This window comes from Arabidopsis lyrata (genome assembly GCF_000004255.2).
Source record: "Arabidopsis lyrata subsp. lyrata unplaced genomic scaffold ARALYscaffold_5, whole genome shotgun sequence".
Lineage (NCBI taxonomy): Eukaryota > Viridiplantae > Streptophyta > Magnoliopsida > Brassicales > Brassicaceae > Arabidopsis > Arabidopsis lyrata.
This window is the reverse complement of record NW_003302551.1, coordinates 16,878,952-16,903,322: the sequence shown is the minus strand read 5'-3', so window position 1 is coordinate 16,903,322 and position 24,371 is coordinate 16,878,952. Positions and strand designations below refer to the sequence as shown.

The window sequence follows — 24,371 nt, the reverse complement described above, 5'->3', positions numbered from 1 at the left end:
CTCGCCGAGAAGCAAAAAAGAGTCAACCACCTCCTTAGATATCTCTTTCACAAACCGTACCCGATCTCTACACTTCCCATTAGTCCCAAAAACATTTCCACACCTCCATTTCCAACCCCACCAACAAGCCATAGCAAATCTGGTAGACCATGGGCAATGCTCCACTACCTTCTCATCCCCCAAGTTTCCATTTGTTTTATTAAATTCAAATTATTTTTTAAAAGTTTCTAAAAATTATTAGAAATTTTTTGAAAGTCAACGATAGTTTTTCACCAAAACTTAGTTTTCAAACAAAATTTGTTTCCAAGAGCAAATTAATCAATAGTCATAGTAAGGTTTACTGGGCCATCCATCACAGCCCATACAAGTTTAATTTCTTTCAACACCTTAAACGCTGCGTTCTTTAGTAATATTCAATGTTTATTTTATTTTTCCTCGATCTATGCAAAAATAATTCGGATTGGTTCGGCTGGTTCGTGCTCGAAATTGAGAGATTTTGAAAGAAAGAAAGAGCTTTGAAACAATGAATCAGCCAAATTTCCAATCTGAATCTGCAAAAAACTCTTACGTCACTCTCCCATGTAGTAGCCGTCACTTCTCGTCTTCCTCTTAGAGATTACCCAAACTCTCTCGCTTCTTCTTCTTCTTCTTCTTTAGGGTTTCCTCATCCTTTAGGGTTTCAAGCAAATCCACAACCTGCTTTAAATATTGGGGCTTAAAAGGAGGAAGAAGTAGATGGAAGGAAGAAGGATTACGGCAAGCCCTAGACCTTGTAGTGGAAGAAGAGTTGTGGCTAAAAAAAGGTCTAGACCCGATGGATTCGTCAACAGTGTTAAAAAGCTTCAACGAAGAGAAATCTCATCTCGTAAAGATCGAGCTTTCTCTATTAGCACCGCCCAGGAGCGATTTCGTAACATGCGTCTCGTGGTATGTTCTGAATTTTCAATCTTTTGAATTTGCCCTAATTTTCAATCCTTCTCAAACCCTAGAAATTGCTCGTCTGCTCATAGTTTACTCAAATTCTCTTAATTGGGATTTGATTTCAGGAGCAATATGATACTCACGACCCAAAGGGACACTGTTTAGTTGCATTACCGTTTTTGATGAAAAGAACTAAAGTTATCGAGATTGTTGCTGCAAGGGACATTGTTTTTGCGCTTGCTCATTCTGGTGTTTGTGCAGCTTTTAGTAGAGGTAATTAGTGTAATTTGATTACTTTTAATCTCAGCTTTGTGTCTATGTGACTGAGAGTATGCTTTACCTTAAAATTGCAGAGTCGAACAAAAGAATATGCTTTTTAAATGTTAGTCCAGATGAAGTCATCAGGAGCTTGTTCTACAACAAGAACAATGATTCTCTCATCACAGTTTCTGTTTATGCTTCAGACAATTTCAGCTCTTTGAAATGCAGATCCACTAGAATTGAGTATGTTGTTTACCATATCGGTTTCATATCTAGTGTCTATTTTTCTGGTGCGTCATTCAAACTAATGTGTTTTTCTGGTTGTTTTCAACTATTATTAGGTATATTCTGAGAGGTCAGCCAGATGCAGGGTTTGCTCTTTTTGAGTCTGAATCATTAAAGTGGCCTGGTTTTGTTGAGTTTGATGATGTCAATGGAAAGGTGCTGACTTATTCTGCGCAAGACAGGTTATTTTCTGGTCTTCACAACCTAATTTTTTTTACTATAAGTTTCTTCCTCTGAGCCCGATAGCTGTTTCTGCAGTGTGTACAAGGTTTTTGATCTGAAAAACTACACAATGCTATATTCGATATCAGATAAAAATGTTCAGGAAATTAAAATCAGGTAACTTTTCCCCATTTTTCTTTGACCCTATTGTTGTTTCTTGTTTGCAAAGAGTGAGCAATTCTAACTGTTCTGTCCACTAGATTGGATTGAAAGACTTTGTGACTTTTCTAACTGTTCTGCCTATTTGTTTCCCTGCATCAGTCCAGGGATAATGTTACTGATCTTCAAGAGAGCTGCCAGTCATGTTCCTCTGAAGATTCTGTCGATAGAAGATGGCACAGTTCTCAAGTCCTTCAATCATTTGCTTCACCGAAACAAGAAAGTTGATTTCATTGAACAATTCAATGAGAAACTTCTTGTTAAGCAAGAGAATGAGAACCTCCAAATTCTTGACGTGAGTTGATTTTGTCTGATTCAATCGATCTTTTAGCTTTTGTTTTACATGCTTATTTATTTTTAGTAAAGATTGGTTTCTGATTTGCAAATTCAGGTCAGAAATGCTGAGCTAATGGAAGTTAGTAGAGCTGAGTTCATGACACCGTCTGCATTCATATTTCTGTATGAGAACCAGTTGTTTCTGACATTCAGGAATCGAAATGTTTCTGTGTGGAATTTTCGCGGAGAGCTCGTGACTTCCTTTGAGGACCATCTTCTATGGCATCCAGACTGTAACACAAATAATATCTACATAACAAGTGATCAAGATCTGATCATCTCGTACTGCAAAGCAGATACCGAAGATCAGTGGATAGAAGGAAATGGTAAGAAGAATATGCCCGTCAAGAAAATAATAACCTTATAACCTAACAAATCTCCTTGATGCTGATTGATTAATGGTGTTTTATGCGATGATGCAGCTGGATCGATCAATATTAGCAATATATTGACTGGGAAATGCTTAGCTAAAATAACACCAAGCAGTGGACCTCCAAAAGAAGATGAGAGCAGCAGCAGTAGTTGTTTGGGAAAGAACTCAAAGCAAAGAAGAAATGCGGTAGCTGAAGCTTTGGAAGACATAACCGCTCTTTTCTATGACGAAGAACGCAATGAGATATACACAGGAAACAGACACGGCCTTGTTCATGTGTGGTCCAATTGATTTCACATCACATCATCATCGTTAGCTACTACTACTACGACTTCTGTATTATTTGGTTTCCTTCAATTGTGTGTAGCGATAAATCTTTTTAACTTAGTGTCTTTGAGCAGCCATCTGTGTTGTAAACCGTTTGTGGGCAAGTGTGTGCGTCAGAATGCCAATTGTGTACACTAATACCATTGTACGTAACATTTGGGTTTTGACATTCTATGAAAGACCCTTTATTTCCACCTGTATTATCTCACTTTAATTCTCAAAGTTGACATGTTCAGACAGTTTGTATGATTACACATAAACAAGCAATCTTTAGAATATCATGAATATCATCTCATTACTGAAACACCATCGTGTTTTACATTCATTTGAGGAAACAAGCTTAATCAGTTTCTTCTGAAAGACTACAAATCTTTAATCCAAGACATGAGACACTAATATGTCGGAAACAAACATAAACCAAATGCTTAAATTCACCAAGACGATGACAAGAGACTCAGCAATCAACTTGTGTGTTTTCGCTTCAGAACTGAGACTTGTCAAGGCTGTCAAAATAAGGGTGATCAAGTGCTGTTTTTGCTGAAATTCTCTCGGCTGGATTGTACTTGAGCAGTTTCTGCATTTGTTCAAACATAAGCTCAATCAGAAAGATTTAACCAAGCAATTCAGCTTAGAAAATAAAAAGAGAGAAGCAGAAGCAAGAGGTAACAATATTAGAGCAACTTTTGCAACAATGCTATGGTCATCAGGGAGTTATTTACCGTGAGAAGATCAATTCCTTCAGGTGAAAGAGAAGGAACAGCAAGAGCTAAGTCTTGCGGCTCCCACTTTGGGTAAACATGCCAGTCACGCAGAGTGGACACACCCGGCCATTGCTGCTCAGTTGGTGTTCCCAGCAATCTCCATGAACCAAAAATACCATTAGTAAAGATCATGGTCTCTATTCAAGAATGCTGAATCCTTAAATCCATTGTACTATGGTCAATGAAACCTGGACTATAATGTGGGTGGTAGCTAGCTATATCATTCAATGATGCAATTCACATTGAAACTGGACAAAACCAGAAGAACCAGTGAAAAGCAAATTCAAAATACCTGAAGATATGAAGCAATTGCTGAAACTCAGAATCACCAGGGAAAAGAGCTTGCCTCCGAACCATCTCAGCTATACAAATTCAAAGATGGAAACACAACATAAAGACAAAATCACAGAGGAAAGAGACGAATTCAAAGACATTAAAGCATAATTGAGATGACTAACCAAAGATGCAACCAACGGACCACATGTCAACACCAGTTGAATAATGAGTAGATCCAAGAAGAACTTCAGGAGCTCTATACCAAAGAGTAACAATCTCATGCGTATAAGACTTAAGAGGAACAGTAAAAGCACGACCAAGACCCAAATCAGCAATCTTAAGAAGCTCTTTATCTTTCACAAGAAGAAGATTCTGCGGTTTAAGATCACGGTGAAGCACACCGTGACTATGACAATGCGCAACGCCTTTACAAAGCTGAAACATCAACTTCTGAATCAAAAAAGGCTCAAGAGGCTTAGGATTAGGTCCTTTCCGATACGAATCGATGAATTTCTTGAGATCAGTATCAAGATACTCGAAAACGAGATAGAGATTCGATTTGGTAGATTGAGATTTGGTTGATGGTTGATGAACATGTTCGACGCAGAGTAATCGAACAACATAGATCGATGTTGATAACATCTGGAGAAGCGAGATCTCACGAAGAGCAGTTGGTGGAATACCTTCTTCGTCCATCTCGAGACGAGTTTTCTTCAGAGCTACAAGCTTACCAGTTCCTTTCTCCATCGCTTTGTAGACTTTCCCGTATGTTCCTTCTCCGACCTTCTCTAGCTTCTCGTATTTCTCCATTTCTGAGATTTTTTGAAAAAAATTGAACTGTGACGGTTTCTGGATTTTTGATGAACCCTATTTTTTGATCAGATTAATGGAGATGATGGATTGTGAGAGAGAGATGCTTTCGCTAAGATACTTCCACGTCACTTTGTTTTTCCCGCTCCTTTGGATTTTGAATTCGTTCGTGACAACTGCAACAGATTGACCTAAAGTGCTGTGACTTTATGATTATTTATTTTTAGCTAAATAAGTTTTTTTTACTTTCACTTCGCTAGAGCCGACGGATAAAAATTCGGGAAAATTCCCAAAAAAAACCTCAAATATTTTTTATTTGGACGTTTAATACCCAATTGTTTTCGGTTGGAAGAAAAATACACATATTAATAAAACTGTGCGATTTAATACCCAAACAATCAAATGTTGTTATTTTCATACTTACGAACTCACAACAAAAAATATATTCCAATTTTACCCTTATCATCTCAATTAATTATTAATTTTTAAATAAGGTGATATTTTTTTTCTTTAAATAAAAATTAATTTTGTTAATGCTTTATTTTATGATGCCTAAAAAATAAATTTTAAATTTATATAATTATTTTATTTTAAAATTAAACATAAAAATTAGCAGAAAATCAAAAATATTAAAAATAGTCATTTGTACAATCTTATTCCGTCTTTGCAATGTCAAAGAGACGTTTTCTCTTCGGTTCTAATTTTTTCGATTAATATCTACGAGAATTACCGGTAAACAATCTCCGTCGTCCTCTTTTGCAACCATCATATTCGATAACTGTTTGCAATCTCCTTTTAATCCTATCCAAAATCTTCATCGCCAATAAAACTAATTTGATTTGATTCGTCGTGATGCATATGATATCAACGAGCATCAATATGAACTTTTTTTTCGTCGTGAGAAACTCTCTATTCGAATATAAATCCTTCACGAATGAAACTATTTTCGACAAAATCTCAATCCGAATCTCATTGTCTCTCTCAAGATTTATCAATTCATAAAAATGGCTAATTTTTTTTTTTTACTTTTTCTAAATTTTTTGCTAATTAATTTTATTTTTAATTTTTAAAATTAAATATTTGTAAAATAAACTGCAAATTATTTTGAATTTTTTTTTGGGATAACAAAGAAATGAAATATTTATAAAATTAATTTTTATTTAAATAAAAAACTATTGTGACGTAATCTAAAAGTTAATAATTAATTGAAATAGTAAGGGTAAAATTGGAATTTTATTTTTGTTGTGAGATCGTCAGTATGAAAATAACAACATTTAATTGTTTGGATATTAAATCGCACAATTTTATTAATATGTGTATTTTTCTTCCAACCGAAAACAATTGGGTATTAAACGTCCAAATAAAAAATAATTGAGGTTTTTTTTTGGAATTTTCCCATAAAAATTCTTCACGAGACATTTCGGGACACCATCGAAACACCAGTGACTTCAAACATTTATAGTTTTGGTGCGAATCCTTATTTAATAAATCACAAGTCATTTCTCTAATAACTGCACATTTATCCTTCAACTACGTGTCTTAAGTCTTAAATTATGTACTTTCACTTTTTTCTTTTTTTACACTAATTTACGATTAAAATCAAAATTGACTTTTCCCCAGCACCTCTCCCCCCGCCCCCCACCACCACCCACGATCTCTTGCTTCCCTTACAAAAAAAAAAACAAACTTCCACATCTTCATTTTTTTTTTAATTCTGTTTTCATGCAACTTTTCTCGAAATAAAAAAAATTTTGAAATTTCAAAGATTTTGTTTTCTTCTAATTTACCCAATAACTAGGTTTCTCATCCCGACTATGAAATTAGTTTTCTTTTACCTTGCAAAATATCTTTGAGAAACTAATGTTATTTTCGGCCGTGCAGAGCACGGGTCAAACACTAGTTGAAACATATTACTAGAAGATGAAGATTAGCCCTTTCTGTTTCATGAAAACAGATAACGAATGAAGAAATGTGATTTTAACTTCAAAATGTACAAAACATTTTTTGATAGCTACTAATTCCTATTCTCCACCAGCAATTTCTTTCGCATCTTCATCGATTTCATCAACTTCATCTTTCTTGTCACCTACTACATCAGACACAATTTCCATCCCTTTCTTTATTCTCTCTATCTCCTTCTCTTTCTCTTCCAGTTTCTCTTGCAATATTATCACCTGACATTCATCAAAGTCCCATTTTTAAAACAATACCATAATCAGATTCTTCCGTTTAAGAAAAATCGAATGGAATTAAGAGATAAGAGAAAAGGATCAACACCGTTTCATTTGATCTCTCAACATCATTGGTTAATTCCTCCATGTGTTTGTATAGTCCTGCATTCCACAAAACCTCAGATCCAAATTCCAACTCTACAAAAAAACTTTGCTAGAACTAATATCAACATATGACTTACCTTCAAATTGACTTCTAAGTTCTGCGTTTTGAGACTTCTGCATTGTAAGCTTTATTGCTAGTTCATGAATCTGCCATTCCACATGAACATAGGCAAGCATCAATTTCTTTACCCTTTTCAGGGAATCATGATTTACAAAGGTTGAAGACGACTACTGCCTTACTATAATTCAAATAATTCCAGACTGAAGACTGAGAGTAGAACAAACTATACCTTTCCTTCAGCAGCTTGGTGCCCAATCTCTTCATTTTCCTCTTGCAGGGTTTTGCACTTTGCCATAAGCATCTTTCCATTCTTGCTTTGAGGAGTAAAAGTAACGGCTGAAATGTTGTCCTGGAGTTCCTTGATCTTCTTGTCTTTTTCCTCAACTAGATTCTGCATAAGAACATGGGGTCAAATTTCATCTACTCTTACTTAGTTGCAACATATGTATATAAAAACAAAGGTTGGGGGTGCTCGTCCTCAACTGTATCTACAACCTAAGAGAAGATCAAGCAAATTGAACTTTTACCAGGAATATATGGAGACAGTGTCAGCTATCAGTTATTAAGGAATTATCTTTCAGGTCTTTCATAACTATAGCGAGATTTTGTTTAGTAGCTACAGTTTGGATTATTTAAGGATATATTACGACAAATACATTCTTATGAAAAAGTAGTCTTAAGGGTAAACTAGAAAAGAGTAGGTGCAGACCTTCAGACGTGAAAATTCCTCATGAATTGCTGGATCCAGTAACAACCTCCTCGCCTAGAAAGTTAAACCAAGAATAAATCAACCACACTGCTATCTGATCATGACAAGCTGCTAAATGACCATTGCAATTCAAAAATTATACCCATTTCTTCTATTTCAGACTTATTAATAATTCAGACGCCAGGTAAAGGTTTACAAGAAACATGCGTTTATAGTCGTATTAAGACTGAATCACTGAAATCTAAAAGGCTAGGAAAAGGTTTCCCTCTACATGCATCAAGGTCGAGGATGACAGTCATAAAAGGTACACTATGGCATAAAAAGTGGAGGACTATGCCTAGAAAAATCCAAGTTACTTCAACAGCTAACTTTCACGATTTGTATTGTTGGCACAATTGTATAAACTATTCCAGAATTAAAACATTGGGAGAACTGTATACCTGCATTGACGCTGGCTTGAGTTGAGATTTCAAATCGCGAACAGCTGACTAGAAATACAAATACAAGACTGTGTTTAGCGACATTTCTTCTATGTAATGGTCAAGAAAACATGTGATAGGCAATGAGAGTATCAGTCAGGAATCAAAGTGGTAGGTAATGAGTTTCTTGAGAATTACCTTCAATTCTGCCATTTCCTGTTCCCGTTTCGCATATTGTACAATGCATGACGCTTCTTTTCTCTTTGCGATTTCTAACTGAAAAGAGAAATTAACCATCAAACCTTATTTCAAAAATCAAGACCTTCTTATTGATATATACACAACTTCATACTCAAATACAAACCTGTTCTTTCAAAGATCTCTCAGAAGATTTTAGATTTTGAATATAGTCAATCAAAAATCTAGGTTCTGGAAAAAAAAACAGTACCAAACAGAATCACAATGGATGGTCAAGCATTAGCATTAGATATAACAATGTGCAAAACAACATTAACAGAGAGAGGCTAACCAGGAGATTTCCCAGCGGGAACAAAGGACTCATTCTGAAACGCTGATTTCCACTTCTGAATCTCTGTTTTCGCTGATTCAAGCTCATTCTAACCAAAAAGATATAGTTACATACAAAAGCGATGAAACGATAAACAGCAATAGTATAGAATGAAATAGATTAGAGAAGAATAGTAACAATACTTGACATGAAGCAAGATCATCTTTACAATTCTGAAGACTGCCACAGAGAAAGCAAAAGAAACTTAGAATAATACATCAAAGCAAAACACTTTTCTCTTCGCACTGAAAAAACATGAAGAAAGGATTGGATAAAAAACCTCTCACGAAGTGACAAAATCATCCCAGTTGCAACACCAGGTGCAGCTTCCTCCACTTTAGTTCGACCCTAAACGGCGACCATTGATCAAGCAAGTGAGTAAAAACTGAACTTGTGATATATAAAATTCAAAGGCGCTACCTTTTTTGATCCGAAAATATCATCTTCATCGTCTTCAAGATCACCGAAGCTTCTTTTATTACCTGAATGATACAGATGAAAAGTGGGAAAAATTCCAATCCAATCTAACCAAAAACCATGAATTTGTGAGGAATCCATTAATGTGGAGGAGACCTGAAGCCCTGGTGGCATTTGCAGCGGAATAATCTCCTCCAAAATCGTCGTCTTGTAAGGAAAACGCCATTGGAGCAAGTTCCTTGAGATTTCTGCGGGGATTGTCGCTGGTAGAGTGACGGAGTGTGACGAGCGCGACGGTAATTGAGAATTTAGGGTTTTAGATTTGGGGGAAGAGGAGTGGAGAACGTGGTCACCCGGGTCACGGTCTGGATCCGTTTTTGTTTCACAATAAATTTTTAGTAATTTAAAAAAAAAGACATTACTTATTTGACTATAGAAAAATAAAGGGTCATTTGCAAGAATAACACTTTTCTACTAAAATATTAAGAATATAGCACATTATATGTATCAATTAAGTAAATAACATCAAGGGTATGGAAAATGACCAATGGTGGTAGTGGTAATTTCGGCGATGGTGGTTCCGGCGCTATTCTGGCGGCGGAGGTCCCGGTCCGGCGATGGTGGTGGTTCCGGCGACGGAGGTCTGGCGGTGGTGGTTCCGGCGACGGAGTTCCGGCAGTGGTGGTTCCGAAGACAAAGCTCCGACGGTGGTGGTGCCGGCGACGAAAGTCCGGCGGTGGTGATTCCGGCGATGGTGGTTCCGGCGCCGGAGGACTGGCAGTGGTGGTTCCGGCGACGGAGGTCCGACGGTGGTTCTGGGCTGGGGTGGTGGTGATGAGTAGTGATGGTGGTGAGGACATAATTGTATTATTATACTTTATACAGCCAATATCATTGTATTTTTTTGTATAGGTTAGTTTCTTAATTTATATTTTTTTGTTGGTTATAGATCCAAATTTTCCAAAAAATAATCCAATTATTTGTTTCCTTCTGTTTTTTTTTTAACAAGTTCATTATCTGACTATGGGCCTATGGGCCTATGGGCTATGGCTACGTTTTTTTGTGATGGTTCGAGTTTTGTAACAATTAGAGTGTCAATGCTTAATGAGTTCGTGTGTATTGTGTGGCTCGACACAATCTTTATCACAACTTTAGTCTCTTGATTTTTTTTCAGTTGTCGATAACCTTGTATGTTTTTGTAGCCATAATCCTCTAGTCTTGTGTATGTTGTCATGTTGGTTTATTATGTGTTTATTTTTGAATTCAAGCTTTGTTCTAGTTCTCTGCACATTGCCTATACAGAGATTTTTGCTCATTGATAAAACATATAAACTATAATGTTACTAGAGCCGAAAACAAACAACATCAGTCATATCATATTCCATTTACCAAATTGTCAAATTGACTGTGTAAGTAGTAACATACAAAACAAATGAGTAATAGTAGACCTAATGTAGCTAATAGGTATAGCCTCTCTCTTACAAACTCAAGTGTTCTAGGCACGAAGAAACGACACAACAACCAGTCAGAGATGACAAAAATGTCAAGCTGTTGTATTCAGAAATTGCATATATATATGAAAGACACTAAACAAACCAGTTCTCAACAAACGGGAAGCACATTTGTTTCTCTTATCAGATATGGAAGTTCATGCTGAGGCAAAACAAACTGGAAACTTGACCTGGACTTTGCATTCAGACGAAGCTCTTTCGAGCATTAGGAGATCCAACATGATCTGCAGCTTTTCGTCATCTCTTCTTGCCTGACCATGAATTTCCAACAGCTCAAGACTCGGCAATTTCTCCAAGATATGCTTTATTTGCACCATCTCTCCAATATCTCCCTCGAACTGGGTTATCCTTAGAACCTCAATATGACAGGACGATAGGAAAGAATACCCCTTCAAGCATTCGCAAACAGTGTCTTCTTGAGTAGAATAATGCAAAGCCTAGAAAAGACAGGAGAGATTGAAGATTTTGTGATTTTTTTATTCCTTTGTTTGTCCAATATACTTTTGGCGGTCTTAGGTCATACCCCAATGGTGAGAGTCTCTAGATTTGGAGATTTCTCAAGCAGAATTGGCAGAACATCCCAACAGAAAGCTGCTTCAGTGGTAAGTGATAAATGAAACAGGTTTTCAAACACTGGTACTGCTTCTCTGAAGATGTAAAACAGCTGGAACAGAATTAAAAACAAACTAGTAGTCAGTCATAACTTCAACAAACATTCCAATGTCTAGCAAGATTATGATTTTAGTATCTCAATGGTTCCTAGATATAAATTTCCTCATGATCTAGTAGTTTTTAAGCTAAAGTAACATATTAAAGAGAAACAATAGAGATCACCTACCTGCATGGTGTCAAGAGCACCAAAGCTCAGAATCTGAACATTTTTTAAGCCCTTAATCAGATTCCTAACATCGTAGGTATCGCCAACCATGAAAAGAGGAAGTTCTAGCTTAGCTTCAACAAGGGATTTGAGATTAACAACTGGATACTCATCTCGGAGAACATCAAAGTATTCAAAGTATTCAAGACTCGGAGTATCAAAACTAATAGACTCATAACTAGAGCCATCAAGATCTCCCCAGTCTTGACGCCGAATAGTAAGTCTCTTAAGGATCTGACTAGACACAATGCGAGACCATTCCCAGTCTTCACGGTTGTTCCTATATATGAATAACTCCTCAAGCACAGGGCAAGCAGAAACAAGCCTTGCAAACGCACAACCACCACTTTTATCATTGAACCGGACTTTATCAAGAAAGAGAGTCTTAAGAGCTGGAAGCAAAGCGTTCTTAGGGATATTATCAATAACAAAAGCAGACCCTAGCTTCAATTTCACAACTTTCTTGCAAGTGAAGACCTCACATGGCAGTGTATAATCTTCATCGACATTTATGTCCAATTCAAGATCCAAAACACCTCGTATCAACACATTGCGTAGACAATCGTTGACAAGATTGTACTTAGCTGAGTCAAATTCCATAGACCGCAGTTTCAAAGAGAATCTCCTTATACGGTAACTGTCACGTCGAGCCAATAATCTTGAAACGAAATCTTTGAAGCTTCCATTAGTTTCAAACGAAGGATCATAAGCAACAGTCGATATGATCGTAACCAGATTCAGGCAGTTCTTGGAGGCTATCTTTAGGTTCCAGAGTTTAGAAATGATCTCTTGAACTCTCACGATCTCACTCATGATTTCACGAATTGTAGTCGAACTCAAACGCGATAAAGAAACGCGATTAACGAAATTTGATGTACGAGTTCCTAGATATCGGCGGAATCACAAAACACCCTGGAAAAATTCAGTATACACGGCAAAATCCGCGGGAGTTACAGTTACAAGATCAGAGCAACGACACTGCTCTCGTGAAGAAGAAAGAGAGGATTAAATTGAGAAAAAGAGAGTCGAGAGAGTTTTTAACTATCTTGTAAACCTAAACCCAATATATAAGCCCAAAACCAAGCCCATTATGAGTTGAAACTTCAGCTAATGAACTTGGGCCTATAATACTAATACTACAGATAAAACCCGGGAAAACGGCCTATTCCACCCAGAACAATTTTATTTTACTTTTTTCCTGGCTGTAAAAAAAAATTACTATCTGATTATAATTTTAAAAATTAAAAATACGATTTTTTGTTCTTTTTTTGAAGAATTCATTATTTACTACTTGCAAAAAAAAGAGAAATGTATTTTGGACCTTTTAGTTCAAGTAAATCGAGCCATCATGAGTTCTTGCAAAGAAATAACCATTTGTATTATGATGCATTATTTATTTTTTCCACTCCCACCAATTTGTATTAGAAATAACCAAGTGTTTGTTAGGTTTAGGCCTAACAAACACTTGAAAAAATCCAATGGATAAAATTATTTTTTTCCTCAAAAGACGGTTTGTGGGAAAAGGATTCCTTGAATTTATGAACCATTTATTATTCTTTTTACTTTTTTGATGTAAGATATTTTAGTGACATTTAGTAATTTTTCCTTTTCAATGTCGAATTTCATTGGTGTCCAATTGCATCTAAAGAATTGTATCATTTATCCAGGAGAGACCTTGACATTAATGAGAGAAGAACACAAACTTGAATAACACACTACCTTGATTTTATTGTGATAAATTTGTCACTAACCAGTAACCAAAATTGTCCACCAAATTTTACTGTAGCTTTCTTGTTCTTGAATGTAAAAAGAGGTTAACTAATCATTTAGAGGTTAAATTAGATATTGTGACTACTAGAAAAAGTCTAAGATAGTTCCAAAACTGCAAAAGTAAATCGAGATAATGAAGGTAACAAAGTCCAAATTCATGGATTTACCTACATAAATATATTTGTTCTCTCTCTATCATTTCGTGGAAAATGTATTACCTGCATATTGATCAACTTATACTGACTGTTTTGTTTTCAACAAAAAATATATTAAAACGAAAAGAGGTCCTTAAAGACGTCTTCGGAAGGACTTGCAATGAAACTTAACCTCACGCCAAGTTAGACTTCGTTCAACTCTTTTCATAATATAATAATAGAAACAAGACTATTCAAAGAGAGTTTAAATATAAAACGAAGTTGAGTATTCAAACCAAGGAAAGAAGAAGAGAGCGGAAGAAGAAAATGGCTGCCTTATCAGAGAAAGAGGCTGAAGCTTATCTCGACGCAAGGCCTAGATATCCGATTGATTGGTATAAGAAGATTGCCGCACGGACACTTGACCACAAATTTGCTTGGGATGTTGGAACTGGTAACGGTCAGGCTGCTATTGGGGTAAGCTTTCTAATACTATCTTCTTTAGATTTGGGAAAAATCTGAAACTTTCTTTTAGTATGTAAGTCTAGTTTGTATGATTTGTGCTACCGAGATTTTGTTGATGAATCCAGAACAAGATAACAAATTTACTTAGGAGGGCTCTCATATTGAACTATTGAAGGATTGTCTATTTTTCTTTCTAGGAATTGAATGATGTCTATTATTCTAAAGATTAGTCAAACTTGGTGGCGGCAAATTTGATTGTTGTTATTCAGCCTCTTGATCTTGTTATTTTTTTTTTTTTTTTTTTTTTGGTCAAAGATCTTTGCGGTTATTTATCTTTTTTTCAGAAATAAATATTTTAAAAAAATTAACATTAAAAAAATGTAGGAAAATGATGTTAGAAAAGAAAAGATAAAAGGGCAATTGAATAAGAATTATAGTTATTGCAAATGAGCTTAGACTGATTTGGAAGAAAATGTAAAGACAAAACTGAGCTTAGGTGTTGTTTTATTTTACTAGATTCACAAAACAATATTTCATCTAACCGTAAATCAGATCATGTGGAACCGTAAATGAGCTCTAATTCATACATATAGAATATATATATAGTAAGTGAATTAGAGCAAGACTTGTAACCTAGTGGCTAGTGACTAGTTTTACTGTCGTCACCACTCAAGTTTAAGCTTGCATATATGGCATGCTGTAATCAAAATAAGGTAAGTGAACTCGCTTCTTGCATATTGCCTATTGATGTTGAGTTTTATGATACAAAAAAAATTAATATTGTTCACGATATTATACACATATAGTATATATATATATATATATATATATATATATATATATATATATATATATATAGATAGATAGTATGTGAACTAATCTTGATAATACTAAGAACCCTCTATATGTTACAGCTCGTGGAGCATTACGAGAATGTTGTGGCTACCGATATAAACGAAGCACAACTTAAACGAGCAATCAAACACTCAAGAATCAGTTACCATCACACTCCAACAACGATATCAGAAGATGAGATGGTGGCTCTAGTCGGGGGAGAAAACTCTGTCGATCTCATAGTTGCTGCTCAAGCTGTCCATTTTTTCGACCTAACCACATTTTACAATGTTGTGAAACGTGTTCTTCGTAAAGAAGGAGGCCTAATCGTCGTTTGGGTATACAATGATATCATTATCTCACCTGAGATCGATCCCATAATGAAGCGCCTTGTGGACTCTACTCTACCTTTTAGAACTCCTATTATGAATTTAGCATTTGACGGTTATAAAACGTTGCCGTTTCCTTTTGAGGCCATAGGGATGGGGTCCGAAGGAAAGCCTATTACTCTAGACATTCCGCATAAACTTTCGCTTAAAGGGTTTATAGGGTTCTTGAGATCGTGGCAGCCCGCGATGAAGGCCAAGGAAAAAGGAGTAGAGCTTATAAATGAAGATCTAATAACCAAATTTGAGGAGGCTTGGGGTGATAAAAACCAAGTTAAAGATGTTTTCTACAAGGCTCACATGATTGTTGGAAAATTTCCGGTATGACATTTTTTTTTTTGGTAATTAATTTCCGGTATGACTTCAACATCTTAAGCAATTATTTAATATACTTAATTATCACATTAAAATAACAATTAGTGTTTTGGTGAATTTGTCTTTTAACAGGAAGTAAAATTCGAATCTGATCAAGTACTGTCCCAAGACAGTAACAAAGGTCTCTTGCTAGAAACGGAGGTTGGGAGAAACCACAAAAGACGACAACCATCAGATGAAGGAGACAGTAGACAAAGTAAGAAACAAAATACAAGTGAAGATGAGGCATGAAAAGATATATGAATCATCGTCATTTTTGAGTATTCATTACGGGTTAACCAAAATAAAAAGATGAAACCAAAAAAAAAAAAAAAAAAAAAAAAGATGAAACCATCTGAGAAAGTAATGACTCTGTTTTAGATATCAATTATCAGATATTAAGATTTCAATTATTGGATTTGGAAGTTTTTGTACATCTAAGTAATAAAGTTCTTATTGAGTATGTCAATTGTTGAATATATATATATATATATATATATATATTTTAATGCATTTATCTACGTTTATTGATTTTGAACTGATATCAGAACAAATCCCTAATAAAAAGCCACTCTTGTTTCAAATTTGAATTTGATGTGTTATGAATTAGTTAAAAGTTAAAACTTTAAAAAGTTGCGACAAAAGTTAATGGAAAACAAAGTAGTCGTCGATAGCGTGATACTTAGCTTTCCTTTTAGCTTTTCTTAGAGAGTTAATAATCTTTACAAACAGCTCTTAAGTATACGTTTCAGCTAGCTTTTCTTTTTAGAGAATTAATCTTTACAAACATAAAGTTTTCATGATTTTTGTTTTCAATTTAAACCCCAGTTTTAATTATTTTTAGAGAATTAATTTTTACAAACCTATAAATTTCCATAATTATAATTTCCATAAAATCTAATCTAGTATTAGAATTATTATTTTTTATAGTTTTAGAAAACAATTAGTTTTACCAATCAAGCTTTTCAACCCATTTTACAAAATGTTTTTTACAAGTCTTTTTTATATATATAATTTTTACAACTCAAGTTAATACACACAAAATAAATTTACCTTTAAATTCTAAGAAAGTTTTTTCCTCTATCTTTATTAAGTTTTTCATTCTTTTCTCCCTTAAACTTTCTATGGTTGTACATAAACATTATTTTGTTTAATGAATTTAACATTTCAGAAAAACTGAAAAAGAAAAAAAAAAAAAAGATGCTTTGAATTGAAGCACAAATAGTTTTTCTAAATTGGATTTGAAGAATCAATGAACTAGATAGACTGGAATCAAAAGGTCAACTACTATGATTCCCGAGAAATAATCAAATATATGAGTGATCCAAAATTCTATATAATTGCACATCATTGTATATTGTATTAAGTGTCATCTTTTACTTATAAGGTCTGACAACAATTTTCGTATTATTCTATTGAAGTTGGACCTCGCAACAACCTTTCATATCAACGTTTGAAGTCTTAATTATTAGTTCATTTAGGACTCCTACATTACATAGCTTTATTTATGATCTCAATTGGTCTCAGTTTAAGATTTGATCAAATAGTTGGGTTTTTGGCGCCGAGTCCGGTTTAGGAGCAGACATGGTTCGAATCAGCTTGTTTAGAGTTAACTGAGTTTGTTATGAAGGTGTTGGGCTGTTGCTCTGTTTCTTAGAGTCGATATTTCGATTGTGAGAAGATCATATCAAGAGATTGTACTCTCCCTAAAATGATCATAGTGAATTGTTAGAGCTTGTTTGGCCAATATCATATCAAGAGATTGTACTATGCCATTAATTAGACCATTCATGAATTCTTGATTTAAAAAATGTTTCAAATGATATTGATGATTAGTTCAAACCACTAATTAACTCTCTAGGACTAAACCATGTGAACCCATAATTCTACAAGCAATCTTAAAAAAATGCATTGGATATTTGGATCTCAGTCTCTCTTGAGTCAGCGGCTCTGTGTTTTTTGCTTACAAGATAATCCAATCTTTAAATAATTGCCTTCGGGATCATTCGACGATCACTCTAAATCATATAAAATACACGCATATACAAAACTCATATTATCTATGCATGCATTTTATTGGTCTTCTTAATGTAATGTTTTATCTCGTAGATCAACATATTTTACATCTATGATACAATTTTTTTTTCTTTTTTTTTGGTTGGATTTTTTTATTTTATTATAGTTACTGAAGTATTTATTTTTCCGGATAAGTGTGTGTTTTCCTTTATTTTTTGGTAAATTTGCAAACCAAAGTGTTGGTCACCACGACACATTAACTAGGAAACCTTTCTGTGATACAAACTTCTACATGCGATGATGAACAAAAACAAAACCCAATCCATTTTCAAACTTGCGACACTCACGTTGCACAAAACCCACCTCAAACATCATAGTCTCGATGTCACATCCCAACAACTAGTTAATGTTTAACAAAAAAAAAACAAAAACTAGCTAATGTAATTCAAAAGTATATATTGATAACTGATTAAACGAGTATGTAAGAAAAGTTGACTACAAGAGAATATGGAAGCGTGGTAAGACTGAAACTAAGACTTTCAATGAAATAAAAAAGCAATCAAAGCACACAGTTTTTCACCTATGTTCTCATGTTTTCTTAACTTCTAGTTATCTTTGGTTATTTGTCTTTTAGTTTTTCTTGGGGTATTTGGAGTAAAGAGTTCAAGTCCAACAACTAAGTCGAGATACAGCCGAATCCTCGTAGATAAACAGGATCCAGCTACATATGTCGATTCACATGCATCTTTTTATATTCGTCCTCGGTGAATCTTTAGATCAATGGTTACTTTATTACTAATTGTCCATTAGCACCTCTTATTTTAGCATAATTAAATCAAACACCATTATCTTTCTAATATCACTACCCTAGTTTTTATTATAATCTCCACTGAGACCTTAAAGCTGAAACAACGTTTTCAATCGAGGGACTGAGTAGAGATTTAATAAAATCGATTGAGACTGAACCACCAAAATGAATATAGAATTTAGTTTGGCTTTATTTTCTCACATATCCAATAACAAACATCAACCAATATCAAATTTAAAAATCTAACTAAAATAATTTTAAAATCGACAATCTGATATTTAAAGAAAGTTAAAAGTATGAACACAATTTTTAAACCAAAAAAAATAAAGAGTATGAACTCAATTTCTTATAAGAAAAATCCAAATCTATCTTTAAATATTGACCAAAATGTTTGTTTTCACACTTGTATGTTTGTTTTGAGTAGGAGTTCTTTCTTGTTATCTTTCTGGTCTTTGTCACTTCCGTAATAGCGAATAAAAAGACAAATAAGTCCACTAAAATTTTGGTGGATGATCTACACGTCCTTCGATATTGATCTATTTATACTTTGGAGTCAAAACAAGATAATATCAAAATCTGATAGAGCTGAGAGCACTTATTTTCTATGTTTAGTATTAAGTATATCCCTCGTAGTGGTAATACCTCCGCCGATTATTTTGCAAAATGTGCAAGAATTCGCGGGTTTTGCTTTTCCCATGTAAGTTCGACGGTACCCGATTGGTTCTCTCTAAAAGAGAGTTCTTATCTGTGAATTAATATATAGAGTTTGATCGTAAAAAAAAAAAAGAGCTGAGAGCACAATAAAGCCTTGCGGCTCTAACTGAAATATACAAAAACTTAAAGGGTTAACTTGCAAACTTCGGAGAGAGAAGTGAGCAACGCTCCTTTCTATTTCTTTGGATATATAAAGGTGGACCAGAGCTCTAAAACTTTGTATAAGCTCATGCTCATTATTACTCTGAGAAGTGCCGTGTAATTCCTCGGCCACTCCTTTCTCTCTTTACTCGTTCAGAAAAATATCTTCTTGGCTCTCGCCGCTGATTCAGCTGCCGCCGACAAAGGTTTCTCCTTTTCTCCTAAGTCTTTTTTGAGTTTTCCTTTCATTACAGCCATAACCTCATCTGGTCACACATAATGACATAAAACTATAATTTTTCAGAGCATGAAAATTTCGTACTTGCTTCATCTGCTTATTCCGGTCTAAGCATGATCTACTAGTTAATTTCTTTCACTTATCGACCAAATCTAGTAATCGTTGCCGTCGAATTATAAAACAAATGTTTAAGGGTTTTCTCATAACCTCCTACCTACCTAAAGTATTGACCTATATATAAACTGGGGATCTGTAGGTGTGTGTTTGGTTGTTCCATATTTGTTGAAAAACCTAACCTTTTTTTAGGAATATGGAAGAAAAAGATGTGTATACGCAAGATGGAACGGTCGATATTCACAAAAATCCTGCAAACAAGGAGAAAACTGGAAATTGGAAAGCTTGCCGCTTCATTCTCGGTAACGTTCTAATCGTTTCACCAACCTTTTTCTTCATTATTGCCTTATAGGACCTGGACCAGCTGATGTAATAATGGCCTCGTGTCCCCTGTTTTATTAGGTCCACTAAAAAAATATTTACATGTAAATCATAAAAGTAATGATTGAAAAGGGATTTTATATACAATAAAAAAAGGAAATTGAAAGAAAGAGAAAAATAAAATTTAAAATGTATTATGGGAAATGTTAAGTTTTGTTGGGTGATGATCATCACTAAGAAAAAAGAGTTGAAACCCTAAAATATGCTCTGTTTTCTTCAAAATTTGTCTAAATGAAGGCTCATTTTTTATTTTATTTTTTAGCTTGGGTCTGATATAGAAGACTGATTAATATTTGTGTTTGTTAAACACTTGTGTAGGCAATGAGTGCTGTGAGAGATTGGCTTACTATGGCATGGGCACTAACCTTGTGAATTACCTTGAGAGTCGTTTGAATCAAGGCAATGCTACAGCTGCAAATAACGTCACGAATTGGTCTGGAACATGTTATATAACTCCTTTGATTGGAGCCTTTATAGCTGATGCTTACCTTGGACGATATTGGACTATTGCAACCTTTGTTTTCATCTATGTCTCCGTGAGTTTTACTTGCTCTGTTTTATCTTTTGGTTAAAATGTGAATCTTTTGGTGAAACTAATAAGTATGTTTTTCTCTTGAAGGGTATGACTCTTTTGACATTATCAGCTTCAGTTCCTGGACTTAAACCAGGTAACTGCAATGCGGATACTTGTCATCCGAATTCGGGTCAGACGGCTGTTTTCTTTGTTGCCCTTTATATGATTGCGCTTGGTACTGGCGGTATAAAGCCGTGTGTTTCGTCCTTTGGAGCGGATCAGTTTGATGAGAATGATGAGGCTGAGAAGATCAAGAAAAGTTCTTTCTTCAACTGGTTTTACTTCTCCATTAATGTTGGAGCTCTCATTGCTGCAACTGTTCTTGTCTGGATACAAATGAACGTTGGTTGGGGGTGGGGTTTCGGTGTTCCAACAGTCGCGATGGTTATCGCGGTTTGCTTTTTCTTCTTGGGAAGCCGTTTTTACAGGCTTCAGAGACCTGGAGGGAGTCCGCTTACTCGGATCTTTCAGGTCATAGTTGCGGCTTTTCGGAAGATGCGTGTTAAGGTTCCAGAGGACAAGTCTCTGCTCTTTGAAACCGCAGATGATGAGAGTAACATCAAAGGTAGCCGGAAACTCGTGCACACAGATAACTTAAAGTAAGAAACAAAAGTTCCATCTTAATCCCAACTTAACAATAAAAAGTTTGGATATCTTTGAGTCTGTTTTCTAATTAAAGTTTTGAATATCTCAGGTTTTTCGACAAGGCAGCGGTTGAGATTCAATCCGATAGCATCAAAGACGGGGAAGTGAATCCGTGGAGACTATGTTCTGTTACTCAAGTTGAAGAACTTAAGTCCATAATCTCACTTCTTCCAGTTTGGGCCACTGGAATAGTCTTCGCCACAGTGTACAGCCAAATGAACACAATGTTTGTCTTACAAGGAAACACAATGGACCAACACATGGGGAAAAACTTTGAAATCCCATCAGCTTCACTTTCACTTTTCGACACGGTAAGTGTACTCTTCTGGACTCCCGTCTATGATCAGTTCATTATCCCGTTGGCAAGAAAGTTCACACGCAATGAACGAGGCTTCACTCAGCTTCAACGTATGGGTATAGGTCTTGTGGTCTCCATCTTTGCCATGATCACTGCAGGAGTCTTAGAGGTTGTCAGGCTTGATTATGTCAAAAGTCACAATGCATATGACCAAAAACAGATCCCAATGTCGATATTTTGGCAAATCCCGCAGTATTTACTTATTGGTTGTGCAGAAGTTTTCACCTTTATAGGTCAGCTTGAGTTTTTCTATGATCAGGCTCCTGATGCCATGAGAAGTCTCTGCTCTGCTTTGTCATTGACCACGGTTGCGTTGGGGAACTACTTAAGCACAGTTCTTGTGACGGTTGTGATGAAAATAACGAAGAAGAACGGTAAACCGGGTTGGATACCGGATAACTTGAACAGAGGCCATCTTGATTACTTTTTCTACTTGTTGGAAACTCTCAGTTTCCTCAACTTCTTAGTGTACCTTTGGATTTCAAAACGCTACAAATACAAGAAAGCTGTGGGTCGAGCACATTGATGAAGAAACTGGTGTCAAAGAGATTTGGAGTTAAAAATGCTTGTTTAGCTTTGGTTTGATAAGTGTTTTGCTTGTAAATGTTTATATATGTGGTCTAGTTGTTGTTGGTGATTTAGGTTTGTTTTGGTTTTGCTTATGTATTTCTGAATACTTCCACTTATATGTGAAATGCTTACTTGATTAAGAAAAAGACTGGGACTTATTCCGATGAACTTGATACAATATCTAAGAAAAAAAATAATGCCTAAGATTCAGATTTTTGATGCATAGAAACGGATGTTTGTTTATAATATTAATATTCTTAAACAAAAATTAGAAAATTATTTCTATAGAAATCTGTTAACGCTTTCAGTGCGATTTAAAAATATTTCTATATTCTTAATTAACCCTGAGGTATACTCTGCCTGAGCTAATTACCTCTAAGGATTCCAATACAATCGAGTACGTTACTGTGAAGTTTCAGAGCTTAGGTTATATGGTTGTACTTTACGGAAGTCTAAGTGGGTCTAGTCCACGCAGGGTTCTTCTTGATAAGCGTGGGTTTGTGCCCGTTATCGATACTTTGAAGTCTGACAAAGAAGGCTCTTCGAGTATCTACCGTGAGGTGTTCAAGTACTGGAGAACGGTAAAATATGATCTTGTTATCCCGTTGTTGATTGGTATTACCAATAAAACTCCATGTTTGATGTGCCTACCAACAGAGATAAAGATGAAGATGATAGAGTTGCTTCCTGGAGCGAGTGTTGCAAAGATGGCTTGCCTTTGTACAGAATTGCGGTCTCTGTCGCTAGATGATGACTTGTGGAAAAGAAAATGGTTGAAAGAAGCTAAGAATGTTGTTGTGATCACTCGATTCGGTGTTCCAGTTAATTTGGAAGGAAAATTTTGCTGCTTTTTGGAGGAAACACCAACGAGAAAGGTTAAGGAGCATTAGATGGGAACATATATTTAGTATCAGATGGAATCATATAGGAAGCAACTAGCAAACATGTTGAGTGGTCAAATCGAAACAGTTAATCTTATATTAGTAGGAGAAAGTAGGTGTATATGACAAATAAACCGCTTGGATGCTAAACATGTTTGATCTTTAAATATTTATCTCGTTTTGGATGATGTTTCTCTTTTCCTGGTTATTGTTCTTGCCATGATTATGCTATTGGTAACTCTTTTATGAGCTTTTTGACCAAACCTGATAATATGGCGTCCTATTGTCTATAGCTACTTACTAGACTTCAAACAAAAGAGATGAAGAAATGTCTACATTTTCTTGTGTTTTTGAAGATTTCTTTACTTTTGACTATATATCTGAACCGTCGGGGAAATGCTCAAGATCAGGATGCTTAAAGATGCCTATCATCAAGATTGAGACAAACAAGCGTCAAAAACAGATTTTGATTGTGGGCTTTATTTGTGCAGTAAAATACATGGGTCAGAAACAACTTAGAGCTCTTTATTGTGTTCATTTTACGATTGCTGTGGTGCGATGAAGCCAGGTTGGTCACCAAATGGGCGGAAATAGCCAGCAGCATCTGGATCTGAAACCAAACATAATCATTTCACAAAGCATAATCAAGAAAGGTGTTATCGATATCTTGTTATAAGAAAACTGCCATGAGTCAATGAACTCTATCTTTTACTCTGGCATTGCAATTATATACGGCTAAGAAAAATTAAAGAAGCAAAAATTTGTAGAAATTTTGGACCATAAGATTTTAGCACAGAGAGGTAGAACCGTAGAAGTAGCCGATGTATTACCTTGATGGGTGAATCTGAGGGAGTAACGGATCAGAGTAATGTCTAGGCTCTTCATCTGTCCGAGAGCAGCAAGCAACCAATGAACTAGGAAACATATATCATTCTGGTCCAACTAACAAATGCCTCTCCGCAAAATGAGAAGTGCAAGTGCAAAGGCAAAACCATGTTCATGAAAATAGAGACACAAACTTAGCTTGAATAGGGGCATTACCTGGAAGAAACAGGTTTTAGTCCTTAGTCAAGCTTATACAGAATCTCATCCTTTAAATCAGTCACTAACTTGTCTAAATTCCTGAACTTTTCACGGACATTGCTGCTCTCAGTAGTATAATTCATAACTCTGTAACAAAAAACAGAACCTCTCTTTTCACAAAAATAAATCACCAGATACTAAAGGGAAACCACGACATACTTTATCTCAATATGGGGAACATCATCTCCACCAACAGCTAGGGCATCAACAAGAAGATAATCATCCATCGCCAAACACTTAACCAGAAATTTCTTCGATCTCTTCTTATTCACATAC

At 35.3% G+C, this 24,371-nt stretch overlaps 6 protein-coding genes and 1 pseudogene across 7 annotated transcripts; 4 read left to right on the top strand and 3 right to left on the bottom strand.

Annotated features, from left to right (window-relative positions):
• The first annotated feature begins 438 nt into the window (after positions 1-438).
• On the top strand, positions 439-3,092 carry LOC9312314. The gene is made up of 8 exons (XM_002877915.2): positions 439-927; positions 1,047-1,194; positions 1,275-1,425; positions 1,524-1,649; positions 1,726-1,806; positions 1,951-2,143; positions 2,240-2,510; positions 2,607-3,092. The coding sequence occupies exons 1-8, from the start codon at positions 736-738 to the stop codon at positions 2,846-2,848; spliced, it is 1,404 nt and encodes a 467-aa protein (XP_002877961.1). The 5' UTR covers positions 439-735; the 3' UTR covers positions 2,849-3,092.
• A 61-nt stretch (positions 3,093-3,153) lies between these two features.
• LOC9312313 (cyclin-dependent kinase B1-1) lies at positions 3,154-4,932 on the bottom strand. The gene is made up of 4 exons (XM_002876199.2): positions 4,104-4,932; positions 3,938-4,007; positions 3,604-3,742; positions 3,154-3,458 (listed from the first exon to the last, which is right to left on the bottom strand). The coding sequence occupies exons 1-4, from the start codon at positions 4,729-4,731 to the stop codon at positions 3,366-3,368; spliced, it is 930 nt and encodes a 309-aa protein (XP_002876245.1). The 5' UTR covers positions 4,732-4,932; the 3' UTR covers positions 3,154-3,365.
• Positions 4,933-6,641: 1,709 nt separating this feature from the next.
• Positions 6,642-9,624, bottom strand: LOC9312312 (FKBP12-interacting protein of 37 kDa). 2 transcript variants are annotated; one of them, XM_002876198.2, is made up of 13 exons: positions 9,398-9,624; positions 9,245-9,306; positions 9,105-9,172; positions 8,968-9,004; positions 8,786-8,873; positions 8,621-8,685; positions 8,455-8,532; positions 8,278-8,325; positions 7,838-7,891; positions 7,358-7,519; positions 7,145-7,214; positions 7,009-7,064; positions 6,642-6,905 (listed from the first exon to the last, which is right to left on the bottom strand). In XM_002876198.2, exons 1-13 carry the CDS (start codon positions 9,465-9,467, stop codon positions 6,753-6,755), a joined length of 1,011 nt encoding a protein of 336 aa, XP_002876244.1. In that variant the 5' UTR covers positions 9,468-9,624; the 3' UTR covers positions 6,642-6,752. The 2 variants fall into 2 exon arrangements, with proteins under 2 accessions (XP_002876244.1, XP_020882385.1); XM_021026726.1 differs by lacking the exon at positions 9,398-9,624 and having other exon boundaries at positions 9,245-9,391.
• A 982-nt stretch (positions 9,625-10,606) lies between these two features.
• LOC9314029 (F-box protein At3g62430) lies at positions 10,607-12,863 on the bottom strand. The gene is made up of 3 exons (XM_002876197.2): positions 11,591-12,863; positions 11,276-11,416; positions 10,607-11,189 (listed from the first exon to the last, which is right to left on the bottom strand). The coding sequence occupies exons 1-3, from the start codon at positions 12,440-12,442 to the stop codon at positions 10,890-10,892; spliced, it is 1,293 nt and encodes a 430-aa protein (XP_002876243.1). The 5' UTR covers positions 12,443-12,863; the 3' UTR covers positions 10,607-10,889.
• Positions 12,864-13,751: 888 nt separating this feature from the next.
• LOC9314028 lies at positions 13,752-16,041 on the top strand. Its single transcript, XM_002877914.2, has 3 exons — positions 13,752-14,010; positions 14,913-15,539; positions 15,666-16,041. The coding sequence occupies exons 1-3, from the start codon at positions 13,861-13,863 to the stop codon at positions 15,822-15,824; spliced, it is 936 nt and encodes a 311-aa protein (XP_002877960.1). The 5' UTR covers positions 13,752-13,860; the 3' UTR covers positions 15,825-16,041.
• Positions 16,042-19,285: 3,244 nt separating this feature from the next.
• On the top strand, positions 19,286-22,299 carry LOC9314027 (protein NRT1/ PTR FAMILY 8.1). The gene is made up of 5 exons (XM_002877913.2): positions 19,286-19,457; positions 19,796-19,905; positions 20,303-20,520; positions 20,604-21,157; positions 21,253-22,299. The coding sequence occupies exons 2-5, from the start codon at positions 19,800-19,802 to the stop codon at positions 22,085-22,087; spliced, it is 1,713 nt and encodes a 570-aa protein (XP_002877959.1). The 5' UTR covers positions 19,286-19,457; positions 19,796-19,799; the 3' UTR covers positions 22,088-22,299.
• On the top strand, positions 22,175-23,070 carry LOC9312311 (annotated as a pseudogene).
• The last annotated feature ends 1,301 nt before the right edge of the window (positions 23,071-24,371 follow it).